At 45.8% G+C, this 24,931-nt stretch overlaps 1 protein-coding gene across 2 annotated transcripts; it reads left to right on the top strand.

The window, feature by feature from the left end:
* Positions 1 to 23,261, top strand: Rab23 (RAB23, member RAS oncogene family). 2 transcript variants are annotated; one of them, XM_021169254.3, is made up of 8 exons: positions 1 to 531; positions 1,964 to 2,055; positions 4,114 to 4,333; positions 5,231 to 5,316; positions 15,456 to 15,612; positions 17,445 to 17,527; positions 19,033 to 19,125; positions 19,944 to 23,261. In XM_021169254.3, exons 3-8 carry the CDS (start codon positions 4,179 to 4,181, stop codon positions 20,081 to 20,083), a joined length of 714 nt encoding a protein of 237 aa, XP_021024913.1. In that variant the 5' UTR covers positions 1 to 531; positions 1,964 to 2,055; positions 4,114 to 4,178; the 3' UTR covers positions 20,084 to 23,261. The 2 variants fall into 2 exon arrangements, with proteins under 2 accessions (XP_021024913.1, XP_085692241.1); XM_085836115.1 differs by lacking the exon at positions 1 to 531 and adding an exon at positions 545 to 829.
* Positions 23,262 to 24,931: the final 1,670 nt, after the last annotated feature.

Below are 24,931 nucleotides of genomic sequence, written 5' to 3' on the forward strand. Positions count from 1 at the left end.
TTTTTTCTTTTTTTTTTTGCATACTTCAGTGCTACCACGTGAGCCTCAGGTGGTGACAGACTTCTGAGGCGCCTGGATGCCTGACCCTGTGTAGGGAAACAAGGAGCGCCTTCAGTAGGTTAGCACATCCTGCTCACCTTGGTCTCCTTGGGTACCAAGGCCTGATGCTGTGCAAACCCAGCCAGCGCCTTCCCTGCCAGCGCAGGGCGGGGCCGGTGCCGAGCATGCGCAGACCAGGTGGCGCATGCTCCTCAGCGCGGCGGGCGGGAGTCCGGCGCGCCCTCCATCCCCGGCGGCGTTGGCGACGAGTAGCTCGGTGAACCCGGATACTAATAAAGTTCGCTAGAGACTCATAATCGTTCTGAAAGAGCGGAGCGGGTGCGAGGCATCCGCGGGGAGGAGCCGGGCTCGGTGCTGCGGGCTGTGCGTTCCGGGCTCGGTGTTGCGGGCTGTGCGTTCCGGGCTTGGCGCTGCGGGTTGTGCGTTCCGGGCTGCGGGCTCCGCGCTGAGGGTTCCGGGCTGCGGGCAGAGGTGAGTGCGGCCTGCGCGGCCTCGGCTCCGGGCTGCGGTGCCGCCGGGATGTCGCTGTGGGCGGGGACGGCGGCTGCGGGCGGCGTTCTGCTCCCGCGTCCTCGTGGGGACCGCTCCGCGCCGACGACCCCGGCCGCGGCTCGCTCACCAACCGCCGTGGCTTCCCAGGAGCGGGAACCCGAGAGTGGGAGAACTTGATGCGGGCGCGGCGCGGGACACACAGGGCTGCGCGACTCCGCCCGGGACGATCCCAGTGCCTTCTGTAACGAGCGGGTTGCTGGAGGAACAAACAAACCCGGCAAGCCTTTCTTTAGCAAGTTGACCCATCCTTTCCTTTGCCAACGCGAGAGTCTGCATTGGTTGCCAAGGGGTTTGAAACCGAGAAGAGAGAATATTGATAATTACTGTCGGTTTTTAATTATATGTAGCATTGTGCTTTTCAAAGAGCATACTTATTTTTTGCATTTTTTTTTTCTTAAAAGCGCTTGTGATTTGGGATAGGCTCTCACTGTGATGGCATGGCTGGCTTGGAACTTGTGTAGACAGGCTGGCCTCAAACTCAGATCCGCTTGCCTCTTCCCCCTGAAGGCTGGGATTCAGTGTTGTAACTAGTTTCTGAGAATCTTAACAGTAATTCCCGGCGCTACGATCTGCTTTCACATCTTTGTTTAAATTTTATTTTTTAACTTCCATATGGTAAAAAACAAAAACAAAAAAAAACAAATAACCATTTGGAGAGTTTTAGATTCATGTAGCCAGTCAGGATATGAAACCAGTCCTGCTACCTGTTAAAACCTCATGTTGTCTCTTTATATCTTACCTCTTATTCCCGATTCCTAGAAATCACTGATGTTTTCAGAATGCCATTTTAGTGTAACAGTTTGAGATGTTGATAACTGTCTTCTGTGACTATATATAAACACCTTTGAGATTCAAGATGCGGCCCCGTTGGTTTTGTGGGGGACAGCCTCTTCATATCTTTTTGAGACAAGATCTCAGGTGGTCCAGGCTAGCCACAGACTTGCTCTAGTAGCAAGGATAATCATGACCTTAGGATTCTTCTGCCTCTACCTCCCAAGTGCTAGGATGACAGACATGTGCTGTCATGCCAGGTGTGTGTGTGTGCGCGCGCGCTGCTAGGCATGGTGTCAGGGGGCCTTGTGGAGCTAGACAAACAGTGTACCAATTAAGCCACATTCTCTGTTCCCACAGTTTCCTGTATGGATAACCCCTTTCTCCTTCTACTCCCTGTTTAATTAGGTAGATGTGACAAACATAGCCAATTATATTATCCGCCCACTGAAGGGCATTTGGGGAGTTTTCAATTTTATGTGATTATGAATAGAGTTGTTATAGGTCTGGGGAGATGGCTTATTTTGTTGTTGATACTATTGAGGGATTTTTGTTTTGTTTTTTTGAACTTTAATTGTAGGGTGAAGAATTGTTTAGATTGAGAAGAGGAAGTCGACTTCCCAAAACTGAGCCCGTGTGAAACACAAGCTGGATGAACACAGTCAGATCTTGGTAAGGAGTGTAGGTTTGTATTCTTATTGTGTTTTTTGTTTTGTTTTGGTTTGGTTTGGTTTGGTTTGGTTTGGTTTTTTCCTGAGATGACATTTCACTGTGTAGCCCACACTGGTCTGGAGCTCCCAGTTGCTCTCCGGCCTCAGTCCGCCATGTGAGACCCTGAATAACAGCATTCTCCACCACTCTTGCTAGATTTAGATTTGCTTCTGAGCTTCAGGGTTATAAGAGGCTGGTGGTTGAAGTCTTGGTTTCATCCTAGAACATTGAAATCATATTCTCTGAATTCAGCATCCAAGTTCTTTGAAGTTCTCCTGGGTTCCAACATTAGCCACAGTCCAGAGTCTCTAACATTTACACGAATATAAAACCCCATGAGGGAGAGTATCCATTTGGACTGTTAAAGAAGCAAATGCCAAGATAGAATTAGCAGCACAGCAGTTCCTGTGACTGCTGAAGGAAGAGCCTTAAGACTGCAATGCCCTTTGACACCTGCTAAAGGAGGGTTTCGAGGAAGGAGGGCCAGCCTGCAGCTGCTCTGGTAGAGACCCCAGTGCAAAGGGGAACCCCACTCCTCAGTCTAGTTGTCCTGCCCACCAATGTTCCTCTTAGGCAAGTGTGGATCCCATGGTACATCCCAAAGGTGGCAGTGCAGGCATCTTTCTGATGGGAAGGCTAAGCCTTACCCTTTGATGCTCCTTGGCTTTTCTTGTTTATTTTGTACATATGATCTCACTGTAGACCAGGCAGACTTTAAACAGGTAGTGGTCCTCCTGCCTCTGTTGCTGAGTGCTGGCATTCCAGGGCTGGACCACCACACCCAGCTTGCACTTCTCTTCAAAATGAGATTCAAGGCTACTGCTCTGAGGTTTCTGATCATGGATGGCTAACTCTTCTCAGGAGACCCACTTTAACAAGTACTTCTTAGAACCATGCAAGTTTCTGAAGTGCCTAGGGCAACTCTGGAGGCTTAAGAGAGTTCTTGCATTTCAGGTGGAGTCTGTGTACTGATGGGTTCCAGCAAACGGAATTTTACTGGCTCTAGAGTAGCCAAGTGGGCTGGTCATTTTAAGAATGAGGAAATTGACTTTTCTATTCTTTTTAGTATAAAGGATGCTATTCTATTACTTTGATGGTCTGATAAACTATGACCGGTCTCAAACCAAAGAATTTGTTGCATCAGATAATGTGTTCATCATTCATTGTGATGTGCACACTGAAACAGTTAACCAAGGGCTGGAGAGATGGCTCAGTGGTTACGAGCACTGACTGTTCTGCCACAGGTCCTGAGTTCAGTTCCCAGCAACCACCTGGTGGCTCACAACCATCTGTAATGGGATCCGATGCCCTCTTCTGGTGTGTCTGAAGACAGCTACAGTGTACTCCCATACTTAAAATAATTATTTTTTTAAAAAAGAAACAGTTAACCAAGAGCCCAGTGTGATGCATGACTGCACATAATTATACAAAACCTTTCTTTGAGTGCTTAAAAAACTATCTCTAAGGTTGAAAAGCAGTTCTCTCAGGTTTTGTATCTATTAACGCATTTGTTGCTACACAGTGTGAGAGTCACTGAGTTCTATAAAATGAATGTTTGCATGTGTAACTTACACATTGCTAACGTTTGTAGTGTATCCTTGGTCAGCAACCCTGTGAAATGGATATTATTGCCAGGAAACTGAATCTTGGAGAGGCTGAGTAATAAATTTAGTTCTTCAACCCCCATGACAAGACTTTGTCTCCATGACAGAGAATTGTAGGGATAAGTCTTTTACTTTTCAAAGGTTAACAAGGGAGTCGGTGGGCCTGGAGCCTCAGTCTTACAGATTTCTGCAGTGCTGTGTGATTGTCTCTTGATAAAAATGATTCTGTTTTACAGCCGGGCGTGGTGGCGCACGCCTTTAATCCCAGCACTCGGGAGGCAGAGGCAGGCGGATTTCTGAGTTCGAGGCCAGCCTGGTCTACAAAGTGAGTGCCAGGACAGCCAGGGCTACACAGAGAAACCCTGTCTCGAAAAACCAAAAAAAAAAAAAAAATTATTCTGTTTTAAATTAACAGGTTTGAGGGAGACAGTGTGATCTCCTGGAGTTAAAGCTGGTGCAGAAACTGTTCCTGTTTCAAAAATGTTGGAGGAAGATATGGAAGTGGCCATCAAGATGGTGGTGGTGGGGAATGGGGCGGTTGGAAAGTCGAGCATGATTCAGCGCTACTGCAAAGGCATTTTCACAAAAGACTACAAGAAAACCATCGGCGTAGACTTTTTGGAGCGACAGATTCAGTATGTACCCAGTGCTTTATCCCTTGGTTCCAATTTGTAAAGTGTCTAAGCCTTGACAGGAAAGAGAAACAGCTGTGCCATGTAACCGTGCCAGCCAGTGAGTAGCAGATGCTCATGTACAGCTAACAAAGCTCGGTTATGTTGAGTTTTTAAGTGAGGCCATATGTTGCCCACACTGGCCTTGACCTTGCTTTGTAACCAGATGACCCTAACCCCAGTCCTCTTGCTTGTCCTCCCTGGGCTTCATAAGCTGGCCTCAAGCTGTGTTGAGGCAATAGCACAAATTCAGGCTCTCCTGCCTCGGGGGTCCAGGGCTGAGATTGCAGACATGTATCATGAGCCCGACCTATTCCCCAGGAATAGGATAGCACTGTATTTGCTAATCTAATACTCACAATAACATTTGAGAGCAGAGGGTGTAGCTCAGTGGTAAAGCATGTGGCTAGCACGCAAAGGGTCCTGGGTTTGATCTCCAACACAACACAGTGATAGAGACCAGAGCAACTGTAGTGAGAATCAACTACACGACAAGGGTTTTGTTTGTTTCTTTGTTTGTATTTTAAGGTAGAGGTCCACCAAGCAGGCTGCTTCTTTCCCAATTCTCATCCCATTGCTAGGATGCCAAGCCCATTTAGAGTGGTGTAGTAAGAGGACGAAATGATCCGACCCAAGGGAGTCTGCTTTCCCACTTCTGCTGCTCTCAGAGCCACTGTCTACGACTCATTGTAGAAGAAGCTGGCAGACAGAGTGTCATGGTTCACTACCGGGAACACCCCCGTCATTCAAAACCATTGCACTCTGAGAATCAGCCACAGAGCTTTCAGACTTTTGATTTGAAAATAAACATGTACATAAATCTTTACATTTTGTATGGAATAAACTCATCTCTTGTTTCAGGGTTAACGATGAAGATGTAAGGCTAATGTTATGGGACACTGCAGGTCAAGAGGAGTTTGATGCAATCACAAAGGCCTACTATCGAGGTGAAATGTTTCTTCTGGCTAGATAAAGGAACACTGCTCTTTCTGGTGTCTTAACGTAGGGTTTCTGTTGGCCTGGCAAACTACCATGACCAAAAGTAAGTTTAGGAAGAGAGGGCTTATTTCATCTTAAAGTGTTCGGGTCACAGTCTCCATCACAGAGGGCAGACAGGGCAGGGACTCAGAGCAGGAGCTGAAGCACAGACCACGGAGGGATACTGCTTCTCTTGCCTAACATGCTCAGAGCCCTGAGTTCAATCCCCAGAACCAGAAAATGAGGACAGCAATAACAAACATAGTGTTGGCCGGGTGTGGGGGCACACACCTGTCATCTCAGCACAAGGGAGGTGGGGGCAGAGCAGGAGGGTCATGACAAGTTTGAGGTTAGCCTGGTCTACGTTGCCAGCTCCAGGCCAGCCAGTGATAAATAGGGGAACCCGTCTCAAAATACAAATAAATAAGAAAGAGAAAAGTTAGTTCTAGGGGATTTTTAAAGGCTCTGGTTCAGTATCCTTCTAAAGACCTTGTAAAGAACTAAAGCTTTGTACTGTAGATAGTTTGTCCCACCCTAAAGTCACATGATGCACAAAGGCTTGGAGACCGAATCAGCCAGAAACTGGCCCATCTGTTTCTTTCATGCCTCCTTCAAGATAGCATTGGCACCTGGGTTATTTTCCTCCCCATGATTGAGTTTCGTTACTCTTTTTTATGCTTTGGTGTTGCTAAAGAGTGAAGCCTGGGCAAAGCACATACCCTAGAGTCTCCTGAATCAGCCCCCTGGGTAGAGATTATAACCCTACACCACTGGCGGCTACTCTAGTACCTTTTAGATAATCCCAGATCACACCATTCTCTGTAAAGTCTGTTCTCCACCTGAAACACAAAATTACCCTAGAGTTGTGACTTGGATTGGAAACATGAGGTTTAAATTACATTGTTTCCCTTGGTTTAAAAGGCTATAAATGGCGTTGGTTTCTGTAAAAATCATCCTTTTAACTGAAAATGGTCTTAAGTCTATAAATAGATGCCTGTGAAGAGCTCATCACAGTAATGTAACTAACTTCTTATCCAGGTAAGTTGGGATGGCAGAAGAGTGGGCCACTGGTAGCTCCTCCGCTGTGTGCACCTCTCATCACAAAGGGGAGTGTTCTTTACCCATGGGCTGAATGAGCGAGCGAGTGAGTGGGTGAGTGGAAACGGCAGAAAGTCTCTTACATTTGAGAGGTGCTTTGCTCGGTATTCCTGTATGGTTTCTTTGGGGGTTCCGTAAGATCACTGAAAACAAAAACACCTTCAGATTAGCTTAAGGCACAAACAAGGTGTATTAATTTGATTAATCGAGATGTCTGGAAATAGTATAGCCTTTAGCTGTTCATTTCTAGGCTTGTAGCTGGGTGTGGTTTATGCCTTTAATCCTAACACCCAGGAGATAGAGGCAGGTGGATATCTAGGTATCTATGAGTTTAAGGCTGGTCTGGTCCACATAGTGAGTTCCAGGCTAGCCAGAACTACATAGGGACAGAGAGACCCTGTCTCCCTGAAAAGTGTTTACACTGGATTAAGATTGACGATATAGCCAGTATCTGTTTCTGTGTTTTTCTCCTCTAGTGTATACACGTTGAGTGTCAAATATTTTATTAAATATTAAATCCCATCACTAGAATGCTCTTTCCTAGCATCTGAGCAACACGAGGCTAAGTAGGCGAAAGAGCAGTCTTTAGGAGAAAGGATTGGCCAAGTATGGCGCTTTAGTCCTAGCACTCCGGAGGCAGAAGCAGGTGGATCTCTGTGAGTTCAAGGGTGGTCTACATAGTGAATTGTAGGACAGCCAGGGCTGTGTAGAGAGACCCTGTCCAAAAAACTAAACAGAAAAGAAAGAGAGAAAGAAGAAGGAATACCAGGTAAAGTCATTATGGAAGAAATTCCTGGATCATATAAAGTTTGTTAACCTACATGATCTGAACTGCATGTTTGGTTTTGTGTGTGTGTGTGTGTGTGTGTCCTCTGAGTCTGGTGTAGTATTGCGTGTGATGTATAATAGGAATAGCATAGTCATCAGTTGGGCCTCGTGATGTAAAGGTAACAGACTGGCACAGTGCCAAATAATCTTCTTATGTGACTGGATCTCTACATCCACTGATGCCTCCTGGGACGTTTTATTTGATGTTTAGAGCACTTGAAATGGTTCACTATCTTTAAATCTTTTTATTTTAATATTTTTTTTAATTTTTTAAATTTTTTTTGGTTTTTTGAGACAGGGTTTCTCTGTGTGGCCCTGGCTGTCCTGGAACTTACTTTGTAGACCAGGCTGGCCTTGAACTCAGAAATCCTCCTGCCTCTTCCTCCCAAGTGCTGGGATTAAAGGTGTGCTCCACCACGCCTGGCTCCATTGACTGTCTTTAATTCCAGTCTTTCTTCTTTCCAGTTTGACTCTGTAGCCCCACCTCGTGTGGAGTGGCGAGCTCTAATCTTAGAAGAGATTGGTCTGCAGTGTCTAAGCTGTTGTAACTCTCATTTGTGGATAATAACATGGCTTGTCCTATTATTTTGCTTTGAAGCAGATTCTAGTCTGGAGAAGTAAAGAGAAAGTGATGTGACAGAAGAGCTCAGATAACAATACAGTGTCCTCATTCCTTCTCAGCAGCATTGTCCTTTAGCCATGCCAGGTGGTTCTCTTAGAATAGGACAAGCGGCCACGCTGGCGAGAAACAAGCTCACCAGGATCTTGTTCTCAGTTTACACAGAGGGAAGTGGGTCCAGTAGGAGTCGTTTTATAGCATTTGATGTAAGTTTTATTTAGTATTTTTCTACTCATAGCTAATTGCACCATGAGTTACCTTGAAGATTCATTTAACCAGGGAGCATGGGCTCTTACAAACTCCATTGTTTTCCATAAAATCGCTGTAGACCATTAGTCCTAACCTGGGCTTTAAGATGTTTGGCCGCTTCTCTATAGGTACCCCATAGATTCCATCTGTGTAGACGTTGTTAACAGTCTGTGCCGTGCTGAAGGACACACTTCTTCCAGCCCTGGAGAGCTGTCTGGTATTTTTAGACCATTCTTGCCATATGCCGCTCTCCTTAACAAGAGTTCCCTGTCTTTTCTCCTCTTCCTTTTTAAGTTCACTTTTGTTTTATGTGTTCAAGTGTTTGCCTGCACGTCTATATGTGTCCCACGTGTATGCAGTGCTCCTGAAAGCCAGAGGAGGGAGTCCAGGATGCCCTGGAACTAGGGTTCATGGGTTATGAGCCACCATGTAGGTGCTAGGAATGTCATTTGGAGTTTCAGGCCACCAAGTTAGTTCCTATGGATCAGAGATCACATGATTGGTAGGTTTTGTTAGGTACAATACTATGAGATATCCAGGCCATGCTTACTGGGCAAATGGTCATGGGACAGGTTATGGTACACTAGAAAGCCCATGTTATGTTGTGACAGGGAACATGGGTAGGCTCAACAGAGCAAGTGCTATATCTAGGAATTTGATGTATCTTATTCCAGTATTGATGGCTATGCAAATAGTAACTTAAAAAGAAATAGAATTTATTTAAGTGTCTTAGCTATAGAGGTTGAAGCTCTAAAATACAGGTATCCAAAACGGAATTCCTGTAGGTATAAGAATTATTATAGGGCTCTTCCTGGAATTTTTTTAAAAATCCAAGTTACACTGAATTTTAAGTTCTTCCCTGGGGGCAGTGAGAAATTTGAATCTTTTCAAGAGTAAAGACTTGGTTCAAGTAAGATGGGAGGTCTGGGTATGAAGCAGGCACAACTGAAGCCTGGCTAAAGAGGGGGTAACATCATTCAAGCCTTTAGTATGGACATTTTAAAGATAAATATTCAGTATGAATATTTTAAAATTCTCAGAAAATGACTAAAAGGGCCCAGGATAGGGTTTTAAGCCCTATTGTTGGTCCTTATTTGATGGTGCAGTAGACAGTGAGGGTCACCCAGCCTTTCTGGGGTCCCAATGTGGCATCAGGAGGAGGAGCTGCATGTCTGAGGTGGACAGAGGACCCTGAGCAGGAGCTGCAGCACGGGAGGCAGTTAAGATGCCTGACTCGGTCCTCTCTGTCGGAGTCAGAGGGAGACCTTGATGCCCTTCTCTAACGGTCGACATTTTAGTTCATTCAGCCTTTTATCTCCTTGGAGTTCATGCTGGAAGCATTTTGTAACCAATTACGAATTTTTCATTATCATTCCATAAGTCCACTGCAGCCATGTCTAAGATCTCCTTTTAGCAGAAATGGCTCATTTAGGTCTTTGTGCCCTTCTGTAGGATGCCCAATGATTATCTCCAAAGGAGAACCAACAGGGGAGATTTTGGCCAGGGCAGAGAGAAAGCTTTACCTTTGTGGCTGGTTTATGTGGTGCTGTTCATTCACTTGGCCACACTGGGGGGTTGGGTATGGTGAGCATTTGTCGGCTAGGCCAGACTTTACAGATAGATTTAAAGACTTGTCAGTAGAGTGAGTTCCAGAAGCACTACACAGTTCTCAGGAATGCCTGAAGAACACTTCCTTACAACAGATTTGTTTCCTATCAATAGGCAGTGGCGTTCCAGCAAATGGGCAAGCGTGCAGATTTGTTCTAAGACATATTAATATCTTTGTGCTGGAAGCATTTGGATAATGTTTATTGATAGGCTTCAAATGGTCATCTGGTAAACAGATATGTGTTGTGTCCCTTGAAGGGCTGTACAACATTGTCTTTGGGTCAAATAGACTGTCTTGAATATATTGTGAGCTGTTGTTGGGGCAGGCTTCCAAAAATGCTGCTTACGCCAGGAGGTCATTCTTTCTGGTGTCCAGTGAATTAGCAGCTGTGTATTCCAGAAGAGCAGGTGGGCATTCAGTGGCTATCATAGGCCTGCCAGTAGGACCTCACCACAGGTGACTCAGCGTTGAGACTGCAGCCCTTCTGTTGCCTGACGCCCTTTCTTGTCGTGGTGCCACCTGTTGCATCTGAAGGAGGAGTTCAGGAATAGTGTCGTCGTCGTGAACTGGATGTGCTCTTTCCTGCCTGTGGTCTCATACGTTAGAGCCCTTTTTGTGCCTTACCAGCTGAGTGTCACTTCATGTTGTTTGTTACAGAATGGCCTATTTGGGCAAATGGTTGGGATCTAATAATTGAGATTCATTGACTCTTTTGAGATTTTTTGTTTTGTTTTTTTTGGTTTTTCGAGACAGGCTTTCTCTGTGTAGCCTTGGCTGTCATGGAACTCACTCTGTAGATCAGGCTGACCTCGAACTCAGAGATCTGCCTGCCTCTGCCTCCAAGTGCTGGGATTAAAGGCGTGCGCCACCTCGCCCGGTGACTATTTTGAATATGCTGGCCAGTCAGAAGTCCTGTTTCTGAAGCATGTCATGAACCACTCTGGATGTGTGTGCCACAAGATGGATAAACATTTAACTTTTTATCTTCTGGCCATTGCTATGCTCTGGTTAAGGCTACAAGTTTAGCCATTAGAGCAGATTCAATCACAGGCAATGGGTACTCTCAGTTTATATCAAGAGTCAAAAAAAAAATTAAATATCCTGGCAGAAAATGTCCTTGTCATCTCATAAATAGAATAATTCTGCTTTTCTAATAGATGTTTCCAGTAGGTGTCTTAGGATAAAGATCTGTGATCATCTCTTTGCATAGCCCTATATCTCCTTGTTCATCTGATTCAGGGACCAAGGCAGAGGCTTGAGAGAGATGCAGTGCACTAGCAAATGTCTGGAGATGAGAGCAAAAGTATTTCATAAGGACCTAAGCATCCCAGGGCCTGAAAAGTGGCTTAGCAGTCATAGCATCAGGCTCACAACTCTCATCATCCAGTCCCAGGGTATCTGACACCTGCACTTCTTCCTTCAAGGGCATCCATATCCATATAGTGTGTGTATGTACATGCCTGCATAACATACGTATATACATACAGTATCCATATAGTGTAGCTACGTACATGCCTGCATAACATATATACATGCATGCAGACATGCATAAATACACATAAAAATAAACCTTAGGGAACTTAGTAGTCTTGGGTGTGATGTCAACTTAGCAGCAGTTCTCTATGATGAGGTGCGTGTGTGTGTGTGTGTGTGTGTGTGTGTGTGTGTGTGTGTGTGTATCTGTCCTCCTCGGCTGCATTTAGTAGAGCAGCCATGGCAGAGTGTGTGTGTGTGTGTGTGTGTGTGTGTGTGTGTGTGTGTGTGTGTGTATCTGTCCTCCTCGGCTGCATTTAGTAGAGCAGCCATGGCAGAGATGGCCCTCCGGCAGTCCATGCATTCCAGCTACCATTTCTGACTGCTGACTCTCCACTGAGGGCTCTTCTTCCCATGATCTTGAGACAGCCCAGTGCATCTTGTGTCTCATGAAAGGACTGGGGAAAGGGAGAGTTAGGGTTTGAGTGCCTGGTGCAGGGCTTGGGGGTCCATCCTCACTTACTGCCTCTTTCTCCTGGTCTAGCCGTGTGGTATCATTGCTCCTGTTTAAGTTTACACAGGGTTGAACAATTAGTAAGTAGTTAGTCCTAGGAATTTCTGTAACTGTCTGGGTTTTGTTTTGGTTTTGTTTGAGGGGTAGGAAAATTTCTACAGTAGCAGAAATACAACTGGAGAGTTATGAGGAATCCCAAAGAAGCCACAATATAACCCGGTTATTCATCTTTGTGTTGGCAGAATTACATTTTATCTTTGATGCTTTATGTCCTGTCTTAGTCAGTTGCTGCCATAAGATTGTATGTTTGAGACAGGTATTATGTGAGGGAGAACATGCAGGTAGGTCATTGACTTACTGCATCTGAGCAGACTTATGAGAAAACTGTAAATCAGATTTAAGGTTTTGAGAAAAATATGTGGGACATATGTGTTTCCCTATGGCATCACAACCCACGGATACTGCTGATTCTTGAATGCAAAACAAACAATACTGGCTGCTTTCAGAGAAGGTTGGATAACAAGGTGCAGGCATTAGGCACCGCTGGCTGATGGTTGGTGAGGGATGTCATGGCTGTAGCTTGGAGCTCCTGCGCCCACACATACCTCCACAGCCTTCCTCTTGGCTCCCTTGGTGTACTTTGGTGCTGTAAGGGCCGCACACGGGCGGGTTATAAGCCCATCTCTCAGAATTCCTCTGTGATGGGTTTGATTCCCAGTAGTGTGTCTTCCTTCAAAGTGTGTCCTTTATATTAGGTCAGGGATCAGCCAGGGCAGCTGGGCTTATTTACCTGTGTCTGTGGAGGGTTTGTCCATGACTCCATGGTACTGGTGAAAGAAGGCTGTCAGCTCCTCTTATAGAGATCTTCTGGCTTCTTCATGGGTGGTGTGGAGTCCATGGGGGCCAGAGTCTCTCAAGGTTAAAATCATCTTTTGCTTTTAGGGAAAGGAGTGATGAGCATTTTGTTTTTCTAAAACACTCACATCCTAGCAGTGGAGAGGGACACAAATCCGCAGTAGAAGAGTTGACACCTGTAGTTTCTCCAGTTGAAACTCAACGGGGTTTGTCCTGGAGGCAGCTATGGAGCAAGCAGTTAAAAACTCCCACCATTTGAATTGTTTACTCCGAGGAGCGGAGTTTTTAAACGTGGGATTTAAAGCAATCAGTAGCTCCAATACCCAGCCGGGCCTTTGCTTCTTCTTGGTTAATAGTTATCTCTATTTCTCTCAAGGTATTACTAAGAGAAAGGAAAGACTCTGGACTCCCACACAGCAGCCCTATTCCAGGCCGCTGTTTTCTCTCGAGGTTTCTCGAGGCCTGTTGTCTGTTTTGGAGAGCATCAACTTGAGTTTCTTTCGGTTTTGAAATTTCTAGGCTTTTGACAAGTACCCTTGTCCCAAGATTGGGGGAGCTAGTCTCTTTATCAGGAAACTTAACTGTTTTAATTACAAGCTCATAATCTGGGCAGCCATGTCTTTTTCCCACACATAATAGTTCTTAAAAGTGGATCTGCCCATACTGTGTGGCCCATACTGTATTCAAAGTGGCTGGATCTTCCAGCTTTCTCATAGTGTACGATTTAACAAATCATCACTTTGTCCTGGGAGTTCTCAGGGGGACTTTAATAATGAAGATCTCAGTGCCAAACACAAGCTACCTCCCATAAGGCACGTTGGTCAGGGAAGCCCCAGAGGTACTGGCAACAACTCAGGCTGTTGCCGTTTCTCACTATTTCTACCACATCCAATCCAAATGGTCAGAACTCACTCTGCTTAAAAGACATAGAGGAGTCAACCTCTACTGACCGAGAAACTCCCAGATAGCTAGCTCTCGTAGGCTGGGGGCACTGTGCAGGCTCTTGTGGGAGAGAAGACATCAACAGTCTCATTTAGCACTAGACTCTGTCTGGTACCATACAACACACAGACATGCCTGGCCACATGTGCTCACTGGCACCGTAGTATGCCAGTGTGGGACAGTTAGGCAGTGACCAACTTCCTGACTGAGTATGGAACTGGCATGCCTGATACTGCAGAGGTAGTGAGAAGCCTGGGATCTTAGGTCCCTGGTGGGGAACCTACTGCCGCCTTGTTAAACTGTTAAACAGTGCGCTAGTACGTTGTAAGCTGCCATCTAATGGTTTGTGCTTCTGTGCACAGGTTTGGGTTGCTCTCAGTATAGTCAGAGCTGCTTGTTTCCAGGGGGTAGTGGTGAATACAGACATTCATAAATGGACAGTGGTGAGGTAACGGAGTGCTCCACTGTGGATGAATCATCTGTGTCAACCCCACCCCCAGTCAGAGTGCGGGAGACACTACCAGGGATGGAGAGTGTGTAAGAGCAGGTGGAATGCGAAGAGAGCTGTGATACTAACTTCCCGGCATGGCATGGCTGTGGTACTCAGTGCTTATCTGCTCAAGCAAGTTAAGATTCCAGCCTGGAAGAGGCAGGGACCTCTAGCAGAGGAGCTGTTGCCAGTGAGAGCAAACACCGTGATTGGGGTGTCTCTGAGCTGACTGACTGGGAATTCTCCTCTGGCTCTATAGATAGGGTTTTTTTGTTTTGTTTTGTTTTGTTTCCTAAAGATTTATTTTTTAATTATATGTAAGTACACTGTAGCTGTCTTCAGACACCCCAGAAGAAGATGGCTGTGAGCCACCATGTGGTTGCTGAGATATGAACTCAGGACCTTTGGAAGAGCAGTCAGTGCTCTTAACTCAACCATCTTTACAGCCCTATAGATAGTTTTTATTATGTTAGTTGCCTTTGAAAGGTACAAGTCTCTCCTTGAGCCCCACCTCCAGCCCCAGTGATTTATTAGTGTCCTAGGAAAAAGTAGAAGGGGGAGAGTGTTAGGGAAGGGGGAGCTTGGAGCTCTCAACAGCCTGAGGCTACGACTGTATTGAATAGAGAAGCTAATTATCACTGTAGGAAACGTGGGTCCAGTCCCTTTAAAGAACCTGTAGAGCTGTCTAGGGAGGCTCAAGGATTTACCAGAGCCTCCTGGGAATGCCCTAAGAAACCCAAGGCCTGCAGAACCAAGAAGACACAAATAAAAACAAAATCCCTTAGACACAAAAAGAGGAACCTGCTGGAGGTGGTGTCTAGTTCTGACAGCACAGAATGGTCTCTGCAGCTGTCCCACAGGGAAGGGAACACAGGCAGGAGCTGGCCTATCCCAGTGTTTGCCTGGCCAGTGTCCGCCAGTTGCTTGGTTACTCCCAGGTCACCTCATCTGTTGCATCAACATTACATTTTCCTCTGTCCTGACATTCCCTTGGTCTCTGCCCATTCTGTCACCTACCGAATAGCTGGAAGGAGGCCGGGTTTTCCTTGGTCCTTTGTTTCTCAAATAACACTGGGTTTTCCTGAGATCTGTGCTATAAGCAGACTACAAATCTCACTGTGGGGCTTTCACTAAAAGCCTGCCGTTCTCACTACTTACTGTCCACTCTGCCTTTCGGTTGGAATTAAGCTGTGTTTTGTAATGTTTAACTATAACCTATTCAGTTAGAGTTAACTTTGACACTTGAACCACTTGTTCTTCATAACGTCCTGTGCTTTTTAATCTGAAAGTCCATTGACTGAAGGAGATTGTTAAAACGTGTGTTCAGTATTGGTCCAGTGGAAACCGTCCTAAGTGAAAGTTGTCTTTGTCTATGCCCTGCACACAGTCGCTTTGTCAATCTGGTGACAGTTTCCTTTTGTGATCTTGCAGGAGCCCAGGCTTGTGTGCTTGTGTTTTCTACCACAGACAGGGAATCTTTTGAAGCAATTTCTAGCTGGAGAGAAAAAGTAGTAGCGGAAGTTGGAGATATACCAACCGCGCTGGTGCAGAACAAGATCGATCTGCTGGACGATTCGTGTATCAAAAAGTAAGATGTCGGCATTCTTCCTGCCTGCCCGACCTCCGGTCTCTCTTTCCTGTTCTCTGTAGCCCTTCTCCCCTAGCTTAAATCTCTATGAAAGCATTTCTCATCCTGACTTGTCCTGACAGTCTTTCTGTGGCAGACTTTAAAATCTGCTGCCACAGGGGACTGTAGGTGGGCTGATGTGCTTCTCCTAGCCCATGGTGCACAACTAGATTCCAGCACTCTGGAGGCTGAGATAGGGCTACCCAAGTTCTGGGCCAGCCTGGGCTACATAGGAAGGGCCAATTTTTAAAAAATAAATTAAAAAGGGGAAGGAAGAGATCAAAGCTTCTCTGGGTGTTTTAATGTTTGTAGTAAGTAGATCTCTGTATGGTTAGCATTGAGCAAGTTTTGAATTCTCAGAACTGTTAGCTCAATTTAGAAAGTTAAGTGTGCATGAGAGAGGGAGAGGGGAGGATGTTATTTGAGGCAGGGTTTCTCATCAATATGGAAACCACTGCTAGCCTTTAAAAAAAACAAAACCAAAACCAACAAGGCTTGTAATCAGCAAGCCCCCACCACCCTCCTGTCTCCATACCCCGACAGCTGTGGCCTTTGAGGTGTGTATGAGACCGCAGCCCACTCCTTAGCTGGGTGCTTGAATCTGACCTAGTGGTCTGCATGGCTGTGCAGCAAGCTGTCATTTTAACCATGGAGCCATCTCTGGATTCCCTCAAACATTTCTGGACGTTAATCATCCAGATTTTTACCTGTACATATTTATCCTTCCTTGTTAATAATAGTTGCTAGCTTTTAAACCCTTGTTTAACTTTTCTTTCTCTTACTCTTTCTTGCCTTGCCTGTTGAGAGTGTGTGTCTGGCTCTGTGACCCAGGCTGGGCACAAGCTCACTCTCTATCCAGGTGAACTCAGAGCCAACCAGCCTCAGCCTTGTACATGCTGGGCCTATCTTCCTGTCTGCACGCCCGGAGGAGGGTCTGCTCTGAGGTGGCTCACTCACTCAGCCTTCTTTAGGGCTATTTGATGTTCTCATATTCTTATAAAATGGCAGCCATTTCCTCGAGAGGAACTATAATGACTTCAGTGACCTCTCTGATGTCTCTTACTGGACACAGGCCAGCCCTGGTGTCAGGGTTGGGAGAGCTACCCAGGGAATGCAGATCAGGAGACTGGGGTCACAGGGAGTCACCTACAGTCCTCATGAAAATAAAAGTCTGTTCCCAGTGTGGCCACTAATGTGCTCACTTTGGCTTTTGGCAGAAAGAAGAAGATAAGTAACTTACAGTGCACTGATTCAAATGCTGTTAAAGATAAATAGCTTCTTAGCATGAGCGCCTGGATCCCAGGGTAACCTTGAAACTGTGACCCTTCTGTCTACCTGTGATGTCATTCGGGCACTCATACCAACTGAGCTGTGGCCTCAGATCCAATTTAAGATATTCTCTAGAGAAAAGTAATGTATAATTGTTGTGTGACTTGTAGATACTCATTTTGTGCACAACTGCTGTAAATGATGGGTGATTATCCACAAGGACAGTGCAGAGGAAGGGCCTGCTCAGGTGCTGGCCACTCAGCTTCCTTTCCATTTTAGTTAAGTGGGAGCAACGTCACGCTTCCTCTGAAAACACATTGCACCCCTCCATCCGCCACCCATCACCCCTTCACCCTCTGTTCCCATTACCCTTCCACGCTGCCATTACCTCTCCATTCCCCCTCCCCCTCCCATGACTCCTCCACCCCAACTCTACCCCTCCGGGGTCACTCAGACCCAGTGGAAGGTAACTTAGGAGAATTCTCAACAGCGCCTTCCCTGCTTTGCTTTTGGTTGCTGTGCAGTGAGGAAGCAGAGGGACTGGCCAAAAGGCTAAAGCTGAGGTTCTACCGGACGTCCGTGAAGGAGGATCTCAACGTGAGTGAAGGTAAGTACTGCAGCCGAAGTCTGCGTTGTTTCCAAAATGCTATTTCCATCGTGCTTAGAAATTGGATTGCAAAACGATCTGAGGACAAAATTTTCTTCCTGCCACATCATATTACTTTTGAAGGTGTTCTGCTCAGGGCTCCCTAATGAGTGAGTGATGATCATGGTTATTTACCACTTCCTCTCCTGAGATTATAGTGGGCTCCTCTTTGCCAGCCTTTGCTTCATAAGCTCTTAACCCTAAGCTGCGTCCAGCAAGGTACCAGCAGGTAGGTGTCCAACCCTGCAGTCCAGTGGGAGGAGAGAGGGAAGGGGCGCCCACCTGTGTTTCCCCACCTTATACACGCCAGTGCACACAGGGTAAATAACTGACTGAAAGACATATTATATATATAGTCTACCTATCCCTCATGCATAACTGACTGAAAGACATATTATATATATAATCTACCTATCCCTCATGCATAACTGACTGAAAGACATTATATATAAAATCATCTACATATCCCTCATGCATAACTTTTAGAAGTAACCACATTGTTTTATTATTGTACCATAGTAGAAACTCCACCAGGCAGTAACATCTCTTCACTATTTTCTAGTTTAAGAAAGTAAAGATAGCCAGAAGGTGGTGGCGCACGCCTTTGATCCCAGCACTTGGGAGGCAGAGGCAAGTGAATCTTGGGTTTGAGGCCAGCCTGGTCTACAGAGTGAGTTCCAGGACAGCCAGGGCTGTACAGAGAAACCCTGTGAATAAGACAAAAACAGAGGAGGTGAGATTGACGTCACTGTTGAGGATTCCCTCAGTCCGGAATCTTCATGTTTAGATTGCAGCTGCATGGTCGTTAGTAGGGTCTTTATTCTGTGCACTTTCTTCTTCTGAAGAAAGTGAACGTGTCTTTCAAGACTGAGCTACCTGAAACAGGGTGTGCTGGGTGCGTGCCCATAGTCCAAACACTTAGGAAGTACAGGCCAGCTGGGCCTTGTCTCCAAAGCAAGAGGCTGGGTCGGGGTAGTGTGGCCATGTGTTCAGCATGATTCCGCTTCACAGACAGCAGAGTGGGGCGGGGGGGGGGGGAGGTACAGTGCACTCGCTCGCTCTCCCTCCGCTGGGCACTCTACTGCACTTCTCAGGGACTGCTCAAATAATTTCTTCCTTTTTAAAATTTTTTTTTAAAAAAATATTTGCTTATTATATGTAAGTACACTGTAGCTGTCTTCAGACACACCAGAAGAGGGCATCAGGCATCAGATCTCATTACAGATGGCTATGAGCCACCATGTGGTTGCTGGTACTTGAACGCAGGACCTTCGCAAGAGCAGTCAGTGCTCTTAACCGCTGAGCCATCTCTCCAGCCCTCAAATAATTTCTAAAAGCTGAATTTTAACTAAATCGTATTCTTTTCATCTAATGTAATTTAAAATTAATTTAGAAAGTATAAATATTGCAATCTGAAAATAGACTTACTTGCATAGTCATACTGACTGTGTGTGTGTGTTTTCTAGTTTTTAAATATTTGGCTGAGAAACACCTACAAAAACTCAAACAACAAATAACTGAAGATCCAGAACAGACACATTCAAGTAGTAACAAAATTGGTAAGTGCGTGGGTAAGAACCCCAGCCTGTCCGTTGACCCGGCCCTCCATTTATTGTTGCTGCATGTATTGTTTCAAATGTGTAACCGGCTCATTTCTGTAAGAACTCTGGGTTAAATCTGTTCAAATCATGATTACTGAGCTCGGTAACTATCGGCTCTCTCATGAAAAAGGGATTTGTGACTTCTGAGCTTTCACTCCACACGGCAGTGATGTTGTTCGATGCTGTCTTGGCCTCAGAGGCTCGCTGGACACACGAGGCAGGGCACAGTGAGGCGCGCACTCCCACCTTTTGTACGCACTCCTTCCTTTCTTAGGAGCTGCGCAGTTAGATCTGCCTTTGACCATCCTCTGGGTCGGTGGCACTTGCCAGTATACTGTGCATCACCTGTTAGACACAGCTTCCCACGGGCAGCGGCTGGCCTGGCTGGCGTCTGTTTCCTTGATGGTGCAGGGTTTTGTGTATCTTAATGCTCGGCAGTTCATGAGTTAGCAGTGCTGTTGTGCACACAGCACATGTCAAGGTGCAGATATGATAGCTTCCCCTCTCACTCACTGGTCTTTCTACCTGTCAGCCAAATCGGTGTCTGGTGTTTTAGCCTCAGGGTGCAGAGTTCCTGGAGATGGTTAGCAGCCGGTTATAGCAGCACTGCTTGATAAGATGCTGGCCTTCATGCTTAGGAGCGCTCTCTTCTAGTACAGTAAGAAACAGAAACAACAGAGGTACTGGGTTCTCTGTCCCACTTTACTAATCGATGATAACACACGACAGGTGAGGTGGAGGCGGATCAGTCACTGTGCTTTCCCTCATTTACACAGGTGTCTTTAATGCATCGGTCGGAAGTCACTTGGGCCAGAATTCAAGTTCCCTTAATGGTGGCGATGTCATCAACCTTAGACCTAACAAACAAAGGACCAAGAAAACCAGAAACCCTTTCAGCAGCTGTAGTATACCCTAAACTGTTTCAGGGAGGAGAAGGCTGAATTACGGCACCGTGCGTGTGCGGGCTGTGTCCTGCGTGTGTCCCTGGGCCTCTCACCACGAGCTGAAAGCTGACATTGTAATGCCGCTCTGCTGTGCTTCTCAGAATGTAGATGGCGCCCTCTGCTGGAGAATTACTGCTCTGTGGACTCATTCTAGTTTTTTACCTTAGACGAGGCTTCTCCTGTTTTTGAACAGACACCAGAGGAAATGTCAAAAGCAGGTTTTGCTGAATTTTAAATTCTGAAAACAAAAACAACATGACTAACTACATCGGTAACCATTTTACCCTGATGGACCATGAGGGATGGTGAGCATTGTTCTGACACTGGGCCTCGAGCTTTTCTGGAATGTTCGGTCTGAATGCTTAAAGAACATACGGAAGGGAAACCTGGACTATGTCAGACTGCCCCGGTGTGTGTGTTGTCAGAGGTACTCGTGCAATATCCGTGATGTGCGGACTGTGGGGGTGTGCATGCAGACTCCTGGCTCAGGCAGAAGGCCTGTGCCCTGGGAAAGGGGATGCAGATTCTAGTCAGTTCGCTCGCTCGTACAACCATTGTGTATGTTTCTGGTCTCACCTGAGGCGTCCGGACATACTTTATAGAACGAACTTGGACCCAAGTGTGCCAAACACTACCGCTAATTTTTACAGTACTTTCCTATTCGAATTTGTATTTATGACATCTTGTAGAGGCAGTTTCCTCTCCGACAGGTAGGTGACAGGAATGTAAATGTCTGACTGCTAGGGCCTGTCCCTCCTGGGATTCTCCCAGCGCCTTCTCCATAGCCACTGTAAGCAATGTGCCCGGTACACACAGCAGCCTGCAGCCACTCAGTAGGCCCTGTGGAGCACGTGCGCACCAGCTTCTGGCTGTTGACCTGAGACCAAACTCTGAACTTCCAAGCTGAAGGGAACCATCTTTGCAGAGTGATGGTCTTTGGTCCCGACCACAGGTTTTCTGAAGCCCTGCATCTCTAAGGCATCCTTTGGTTTACACTCTTAGTGCAGCATTTACCATTATTGCTTACGTTTTTCTGTGGCCTTTGGGGTACGTGGACCTCATCAGGAACGATCGGTAAGAAGCGCCTGTGACGACCCAGTATGGGAAGGACCCAAGGGGGAGACGTGAGCTGGACACGAGCCTGCCTGCCAAAGAGATAATACCATGAGTTCTACTAAAAACTCATTATCCTTAATCAGTCATTTTATTTTTAAAGTATCAATAACCCGTTTCCACAGTCCTGGTTTTCATGTACTTCAAAATATATAAAAGTGATATTTCTTGGAACGTGTGCTTTTCCTTTCTTTCTTTTTTCTTTTTTTACTAAAATATATAAATAGTTCCTATATTTCTCTTGTCTTTTTTTTTTTTTTAAGTTTACCCTTGGTGTACCACCCATGCTGCCCAGCACAGGCTCCTGTTGCGAGCAGAGGTTGCTGAGCGCCCTCCCTCCATGGTGGTCCACATGCTTGCTTTTCCCATTGGGCATCCCAAGCAGTCAGGATCATCTGTGTGGTCAGCTGTTGGCGCCCCTGGTGCAGGGTAAGGTTGGGGACTTGGTTCCACACAGTGGTGCCTGCTGCGAGACGTGATTTTCCTCTTCAAACACAGACTCCTCAGTTTTTGCACAAAGTAAATTTGTTGGCAAATAAATTAGTTGACCCTTTTAATGGCATTGGCAGAAAATTCATTCCTTATAGAACATTGTAGCTTTATTCGTAGCCACTAAATGTATGGTAAAAAGGTGTGTGGTATGTCTCTTTAAAACAGTGTCTGGTGATGGCTGCCATTTCCTTAATATTTGTTATTTTGTCTCCCCGTCCCCCTCCCTCTCCCGGAGCTGAGGACTGAACCCAGGTCTACCACTGAGCTAAACCCCAGTCCCTTCCTTAATATTTGTAACAGAAGTTTATGTGTTTTGTTTTATCCATTTTTTATGGGAGCGTTTGTTACACATTTGGATTTTTACTTTGCATCACTGTATTTTCTACCTAACTTTAAAAGGTCTAAAATCAGCCACAGGTAATATTAATTTATCAATATATTCAATTCTGAAACCCTCAAAGGTCACATTATTGGTTTCTTCTGTGACTGTAACGTTTACGAACTCTGGGCCACCAGACCTTTGTGCTCTAAGTAACTTTTTTGCAATGTCACCAGTTTTTCGTGTCGGGCACATAGCTGTGGAGTCATTGCCATATCTAAGAGTTCCTCAGGTGTCTGCCAGTCTCTGCCTAAGAAGGAAGTAGTTTATAAAACAGCCCATATACAGCAGTTCAAATAAAAGCAGGTTGAACTGTTTCTTCTCCTCCACTCAAGGTGACCATACACGTGGAGATTTCAAATTCCTGCACTACCACAGAGAGGATGTGTGACCCCTTCCCTGCCTAGTGAAGTAGGGTAGATGCTCCTGACTTGTCTTGGCAGAGCTGAGAACTCAGGTGTGGCCCTCCTGTGCCTGCCACCAGGGACTGGGGTCTTTCAGAGGATTTAGGATGAGGAGTTGGCCTTAGAACCCGATGTTGCACCCTGAGGTGCTCTTGTAATCTGAGATGTTGCTTGCCTCTGGAGGATGCTGGTGGCTGCGATGAGTGCCCTGGGAGCACCCCATAGAGATTTGTAGGCTGCAGGGAGCCCACAAGGGCAGAGCTGTGGCTTCCTTAGCCTTAGGCCAGCAGGTGGCTTTAGTCACACTAACAGTTACTTCAAACAAGGTGTTGCTCTTAAGAGTTTCATGTATAAAGCTGAAAAATATGTCATACAAATGAAGCTGTCTGCACACAGGTAAACAAACCCCCAGCAGGGTCTGAAATGCCCAGGTAGCCAGCGCCCAGATGGCAGAATGATTCGGCCAAAAGAGACTTGCTTACTGCCACTTTTCTGTTGTCACTTGAAGTGTCTATAGTAGGATGTTGATAAATGGTATTTTAAAAATAAAATCTTTGGGTCAAAGGAAAAACTTAACCCCTTCTATATTTTTGTTACTAATAAATAATGCTTTTGTAAATCCAAATAGAAAACTACTTGTATGTTTTCCTATTGAGTGGTACTTAACGCCTTCGGGGTTAATTTTAAAATGTACTACTTGATTAAAATTTCCACAAAGTTGAATTCCAATAACTCAAAAAATAAAACATTTCAAAGCTAGAATGAATTGTGTGTGGTGTGTGTGATGTGAGCCAGCAGAGTGGGGTGGGATGCTCAAAGGAGCCAGGTGTGGGGCAGTGCGAGGCCATCCTTGGCTACAGAGTTCTCCAGCATGAGAGCTTTCATTCATAAATAAGCAGATGGGACTCCCTCAAGCATCAGAATATCCTAGAAACATGTCCCACGGAGCTACTTTGAATACGAATATGCTCATCGTCTGGGCGCCGGTTAGTGCCACCTAGTAGAGTCCTCCTGCTTTAAGTGGTTTGGCTACAAACGCTTACTTTCACTACTAGTTGTTAAAACAGTCATCGGCTTGTTTTGAGGCCTTGGGTCTCCCATACTACTTTTCTACCTTCTGGTGTAAACTAACATAGAGCTTAGGTCATCCTGTCAGACACCTGGCTCAGCCACCTCACTCAAACCAGCATCACCCATGGGCAAGATCTCAACCGCACGCCCCCTGCTGGCCACAAGGTGCATTGGCTGTTTACACCGTCTTCTCTGCAGAACATTCTGCTCTGTGCAGCTCATCTCATTTCCTTGTAGGAGCAAACTAAGTTTAAACTCACTTATGTCCCCGTTGCTACCGCCTCCAAATCTGCAGCTGTTCCTACCTCATTTTGCATACTTGGGGACTTGTGTTGCTCAGCTTTCCAAATAGCATCATATAGACTTGAGATGTATCAGCATTTTTCAGGATCAGTCATTTGAAAATGATCAATCATGTGGACTGGAGAGATGGCTCAGTGCTTAAGAGCACTGACTGCTCTTCCAGAGATCCTGAGTTCAAATCCCAGCAACCACATGGTGGCTCACAACCATCTATAATGGGATCCAGTGCCCTCTTCTGGTGTGTCTGAAGACTGCTACAGTGTTCTGGTAAATTAAAATTATTAAAAAAAAAAAGATCAATCGTGACTTTCAGGTACCTCTGTGCTTTCAGTTCATCAAATGCTCTGTTGCTGTAATAACCGTGGCTGGTAAATTCTTTGCTGTTTTTTTCAGTTTCAAAATGGCTGGAGAGATGATTCATTGGTTAAGCATACTGGCTACTCTTGCAGAGGACCCAGGTTTGAGTCCCTGAACTCATCCGATGGCTCACAACTGTCTGTAACGTCAGTCCTAAGGGATCAGTGTTCTCCAAAGACACAGGCCTACATTCAGGCAAAACACCCAGGCTCATAAAAGAAAATAATGAGCCTGGTGTGGTAGCACGCCTTTAATCCCAGCACTCAGGAGGCAGAGGCAGGCAGATTTCTGAGTTCGAGGCCAGCCTGGTCTACAGAATGAGTTCCAGGACAGCCAGGGCTATACAGAGAAACCCTGACTCGAAAAACCAACAACAACAACAAAAAAAAGAATGAAAAATGAAACTCCACAAGAGTTGACCACCTCTCTCTCAGTATGTAGCCCTGACTAGCCTGGAACTCACTATGTAGACCAGTCTGACCTTGAACTCAGTATAAGTGTGTCTGTTTCTGCCTCCCAAGTGCTGAGATTAAAGGCCTGTACCATCATACCCATAAATTAATCACTTCTAGGGTGAAGTCTAAACACTTTAATGAGGACATGGACCGACCTCCACTGTGTGTGTGTGTGTGTGTGTGTGTGTGTGTGTGCGATACAGCCTAGTATCTTCCCCACTGTGGTCCGAGCCACCCCCGGCTCCT

This window comes from Mus caroli, unplaced genomic scaffold (assembly GCF_978045245.1).
Source record: "Mus caroli unplaced genomic scaffold, Mus_caroli_1 scaffold_1, whole genome shotgun sequence".
NCBI classification, from domain to species: domain Eukaryota; kingdom Metazoa; phylum Chordata; class Mammalia; order Rodentia; family Muridae; genus Mus; species Mus caroli.